Source organism: Lottia gigantea, assembly GCF_000327385.1.
Source record: "Lottia gigantea unplaced genomic scaffold LOTGIsca_7, whole genome shotgun sequence".
Classification (NCBI taxonomy): domain Eukaryota; kingdom Metazoa; phylum Mollusca; class Gastropoda; family Lottiidae; genus Lottia; species Lottia gigantea.
This window is the reverse complement of record NW_008710370.1, coordinates 3181300-3187268: the sequence shown is the minus strand read 5'-3', so window position 1 is coordinate 3187268 and position 5969 is coordinate 3181300. Positions and strand designations below refer to the sequence as shown.

Genomic DNA, 5969 nt, shown 5'->3' with positions numbered 1-5969 from the left:
TCACTTCTCCCCAATTACTTTAGATTTAATTCTACTGGCTATCGCACGTCTCATGGCCAATTTCTTTTCATCATCAGGATTAACACTCTTTTTCTCTGGAACATGGGAAAGCCTCATTGCTTCTTTAGCTACACGAGCAGATGATGGCCTCTTAGGATATGATTTCTCTGCTGTTTGTAGAGTTTTACTTCGTTCCTTTCTTTTCATTTCCACCAGTTTATCTCTTTGTTCTTTTAAAAATTCAAAACGTTTTTTCATTTCTTCTTCACTAAGATTTTGCATTGTAGCCTAAAATATATAATATGTAGGAAATTAACTAATAAAAATATAAAATCATATATTAGTTTTGTCTTTTAACTATGGATAAAACAAAAATTTGGTTGATATTACTACAGAATAGAATAACTTTCAGACAGGATTAATTTAATCAAGTGGATTGTTAATAGTTTGTTAAAAGAATCTTAATTTGTAGCAAAGTTACATTTCAGTCATTTATATCACTTTTTAGAATGAATATCTGATGTTGTGTGCGTTAACTTTTAAATACAATGGCTTTTTAGAAATATGCACTGTTGCTGTACCAACTGATAAGAGTTAAATTTGGTCAATGATACAGAACATACATTTTTCATAAATAATTAGGATGCCTAGTTCTTTTATTGGGTGGATCAGAGAAACTATAACAGTTTTTATTTCAGGATAATTCATAGAGTATCAAAGCTATGATATTTTAACCTTATAATTATAGATATTCTAGACATCTTTTTATCAAATTACAGCTTTAAAGGCCGAACCACCTTGAAATACTAGATTTAAAATTCGTAGTCAGAAAAAATAATGGCACAAGTTATAGTTTTATTTCTCCTCTATAAAATGCCCTGTGTGATCATTTCTTTCATAGCAAGTTATTGCCTTTCCAGTTTAGTCTGGAGGTATTTCAATTTTCATTTCATTTGTCTCTAATTTTATCCTTCAATTCCTCTATCTTCCAATGCAAATTTTTTTCAGCTAAAGAAAACACACTGTAAACATTACAATTTTTTCTTAAACAAGGTAATATACGCCCATCAGCAGCTATGATTTTAAATAAAAATATTTAGCAGTACAGTAACAATTACCAGTATGAAATATTTCAACCTTCAGTCATACACTTCTTTTGAATTTTTTTGGGGTGATACTGAATAATATTACCAATTTTTGGCAAAATGTGGCAAGAATCATATCTTTAAGTGTTTACAGGCTAAAAATTGAAAACTCATTTTCCGTTTTTTCTGATTTTCAATAGAGTTCATCCTTGGGTGATTACGAACACTCACACCAAGTCTTGTGTAAATAAGTCAAGAAGTTTGCCTTCTAGAGTGTTTACGAGTTTAAAATTGTGAGCTTTTTTAAGAACAAGGGCAATAACTCATAATAACCCATTCCGTCCGTTCGACGCCTTTAAGCCTCATTGAAATATCGTCATAACTTGTGGAAGACGCCTTTAAGCGTCCATTCATTCACTATTCAAACTGTCCATTCATTCACTAGTCAAACTGTCCATTCATTCACTAGTCAAACTGTCCATTCATTCACTAGTCAAACTGACTCGGAACAGGCTACCAAATATAACTGTAAACACAAATCTTATTTATAGAAATGACGTATAAGGAATTCCCTTTGGTTTACCCATTGGTTGATCTAGATCAAGCTAATTATAATTTATGACAGGTTGAAGGTCACGTCTGCTACTTGTCGGGAATGGCGACCTCCTTGCGCCATTGTGATCATAAAAGATTTTCGTATTATCACGATCTTATATATAATTGGATTGACGGTAATAGTTCGATAGAAGACAATGATTCTAATTCTGAATTCAACGGAGGCAGTGGTTCCGATTTGTCTGAAAACAAATAGTAGAATGACATTCCAATTTATGACAGCTCTGATTCCGAGTTAGAGTGAAGAGATTTAATCCCAATCGATGTTGATCAGCAACCAGTTGCAGATCCAATTACACGTAATGTAAACAAGAAAAAAAAAACTAGAAAAATTTATTATGAATGGGTAGATGTCACTGCAAAAGATCATGGACCGAGAGGCATTAGATTTCGTCTTAAATGTCCTGAATTTTATGGATGATGCAGAATTTTTAAAAATTATTTATGAGTGAAAAGATTGTTGAAAATTTAGTTATTGAAATAAACAAATATGCAGGTGAAAATGTGGATCGAACCTCGTTCGAAATTATGAGAGTGGAAGGACACTAATCGTGAAGAAGTTTATGTTGGGATCATTATGAACATGGGTATTATTTGTCTGCCATCTCTTAGTGGTCAATCGATAAAGATTTACTAAAAAAGAAAAAAATAGGCTCAGCGTAGAACTCAACAAATTTGGATTTGGCCACAATGGCACAAAGCTGTAGGGTAGGCGTAGCCTAGACTCTGGTATGTGTGATTTATTTAAAAAAAACCATTAAACTTTAGTCTTAAAATGCTATAAATAAAAGAAACCGACAATCGTCAACCCAACTAAAATAAATTCTCAAAGTTGTTGGAAACCGAAAATAATTATTAAGGGGAAACTAGGGTCGAAATTTTTTTTCTTAATTTGAAGGAATAGATCCTTGAAACTTAGCATAATCGAGAATAGTGAACATACTAAAACATAGGTATGGATTAATCTGATGTCAAAGGTCCGTTGCCATGGTAACCAAGTAAAAGCCGGATAATTAGTGAATTCAGGAAAAGACCTCTGTAACTAATGGATGCAGAGAAACCATATTTTTACAAGCAATTTAAGAGATAATTCTGCATGCAGTAACAGAGTTTTTTGTAAAATATTGAAAACTGTAATTTTTATGGCATTTTCCAAATGCATGTTAAAATTTACACCAAAAGTTCATAAAAATTGACATATTTCTCAATATTTTGTCTATTTTTCCATAAAAACTCCCTGTTACTGCATAGACAATATACCAATAGAGATAATTGCAAAGTTTCGTGCAAATCTAATAAATAGTTTAGGAGGTCTAAGCCATATTAGGGTTATTGATGGCAAAAAAAGTTATTCGATAAAAACAAGAGAAAGAAATATAGGCTTGTATTTTATGTGAAAAGGCACCTGACTGATAAAGTGTCCCTTCCTGTTTTAGCAGGATTTAGTTTTTCAATTTTTTTAACCATTCTAGCTTCTTTTGTATATTCCTGTGCTCGCTTTTGTGCCCCCTTTATATGCTTAGCATTAATTACATCACTGGCTTTCTTAGTGCATGGTGAAATGGGAATCCCCATGATTTCAAACAGAGTTTCTTGCATTTTTATGCACTTGTTGTATTCAATTGCAGCCATAGATGCACAGATATTAATTCTCTGTCTTGAGTAGAAATTTTCTTTTGGACATTTACTCCACACTTTAGCATGTAAGCTCTCATTTGGATTTTGAGTGTTGCCCCCCAAACACTGTCGCAATAACACCTCGCTTCCAAGCCTTTCCACCACCATCACTAATCAAAGTGGAATATCTAAACCCAGAGTCTAATGACCTTGACCATAAGACCTTGGCTGCCTCAACTTCCATAGCATTGGAAGAACCAGAAAAGTTGATATTACAGTGAGGCTTGTGTTTGGAGTACCAGTCATTATATTCCTCACCACTGCTATGCACATGCATGGCAAAATGTTGACACCACATGATAATTAAGAACAAGACCATTATTACTTCAATTGAAAAAGCCACAGCTTACATCAAAGTTAACTATGTCCACCTGTCAACCAAGATGCATCAAAACTGACTGCTAGATCCATAACTCCCTCGATGTTAATGTCAGGGTTTAATTCTTTTTGAACTTTGCAAACCTGCTTCGGAAAACTAACTGTTCAGAATTAATAGAAATGGCAGATACATGTGTACTGTATGTCGAAAAATGAATAGCAGTAGGTGGAATTGATTATGTGTCCACAGGATGTGCACTGTGTCACAAGATATACAACTAGTCCCAAATTTTTGTCTTTGCTTTGAACATCACTTGTGTGGCATTCTGGACATTAAAACCCTTTAACCCTCGTGGTACCGGGATAATTTTTCGAATATGTCATTGTCAGCCCGAGTTAATTATCACTAATTAGAGAAATTTCGTAATACATCTTTAAAGAAGCGTACCCATTTTGCCGTTGGAGATATCACTTCGGACCTGTTAAAACAATTGTAGCTGAATTATTTTTTATCTCAATTATAGGATTTTTTTTGCTAAATGAGACATATTTTTGGGGTAAAAAACTTCCTTTTCTTGTCATAGATTTTGATTAATTTCTTTATTGTATGAATTATTGTAATCCTTTTATCTGTATTTATAAAAAAAAAGACTCATCTAGTTTATGTATATTTTTGGTTAAAACTGGCATAATTTACTCAGAAATCAAGGAAATTGTGAATTATATGGTTAGTATTATTTTTAGTATTTTTGCATACAATAAAATTATAAGGCGTTTCAATCAATTTTAAACTCAAATTACATATGTGAATCATTTTTAGGGTAAAAACATGTTGTTTTTGTGCGAAAAACAAGGAAATTGTATGTATGTATGTATTAGTGATGTATCATTTTAAATAAATTTTATATCTGTATAACCCATTCACATAACAGAGTGCTTTGAAAAAAATGCAACTCATTAGTGAAAATTTGGGTGAAATTCCCTGTTTTTGATTAAAAAAAATGGAAAATTGTAACTATTAGTGAAGTATTATGTTAAAATCTCTCATCACTTTTTTCTCATTCACAAAATAGTGTGCATTGAAAAAATCCAACACAGATGTCAAAACACACAGTTTGGGTGAAAATTCCGGTTTTCTTTTTTTGGTGCTAGAAAGCAGAAAATTGTTAGCAAAGAGATGTATTGTTTTTGAAATCCGTCAGTAAGGTAGCAACGATATCAGTTTTTTGATATCATGATTAATCGCGATACCAAAAATGATATAATCACGATAAATTGCATTATCATGATACTAGAAATCACACATATGATATCGCGATATTGCAATTTATCACAATAATAGATGATTATCATGATATAACCTTAGCATATATGTTTAAAGCATCTGATGATTAGGGTAGTGAACCATTCATTAGACCCATTATGTTTTGACCAACACTGTATATTGTTAACTCTTCAACTCTGTTCTGTTTGTTTACTTTGCTCATGTCAGAAACCAATTACTGTAATTACCTTTATATATATGATGCAAATAATAAAAACTAAGATTCAACAAAATTTTAACTTTTTTTTAACAATTATCAACCATAAAGAACACATAAAGATCAGGTGAACTTGGTTCAGTAAATGAACCTCATGAAGCTGAGCAATTATAATTGAGATCATCCAGTTTCCGTTTACAACATAAAAACAAGCAAAATACTCATCTCACTCAAGTGTCATACTTATTGCAGTTTCAAATTTGTGCTGATAGAGAACATTTTGTTTACAGTTTGAGGACATAATCTGTTTCGTGATTTAATGCATATTTGCCCAGCACAACTAAACATACATGTGTACAGGTCAAGAAAAAAAATCTGGAGATTTGGTGAAAAGTTGGCACTGAACAATCTCTCAGATGGGCAGCTTGTAGCGGGAACACATAAAAAATCCTTAGCTGCTTTGGACAATATTGGAAAAACCCTATATATTGGGACCACCACTCCAAGGGATCATGGTCAGACTTAAGATTATCCAGAGCTAAGTAATTGTCAAGTCAGAGGGGGTCCACTTCTCTTTCCCTTCATTATGATGCTTAGCAAGTGATTCAGGCTTCCACTAGCACAGAGCTTCTTAGTCGGTGGTTCCTCTACATCATATACATTTTCTTCAAACCCTCTGGTGTTTTGAGGTCCTTCATGCATAGCGGACAACATGCGTTGTTTTTACTTGCATCGGTATCAGATTCATTTAGATTGTTTTAAACACCAAAATACTTCCATACTACAGATGTTG

General features: G+C 32.8%; 1 protein-coding gene across 1 annotated transcript; it reads right to left on the bottom strand.

Moving 5' to 3' along the window:
- LOTGIDRAFT_155082 (hypothetical protein) lies at positions 1 to 1761 on the bottom strand (the record flags this gene model as incomplete). Its single annotated transcript, XM_009065588.1, has 2 exons — positions 1 to 288; positions 1732 to 1761. The coding sequence occupies 2 exons, from the start codon at positions 1759 to 1761 to the stop codon at positions 1 to 3; spliced, it is 318 nt and encodes a 105-aa protein (XP_009063836.1).
- Between the last annotated feature and the right edge of the window lie 4208 nt (positions 1762 to 5969).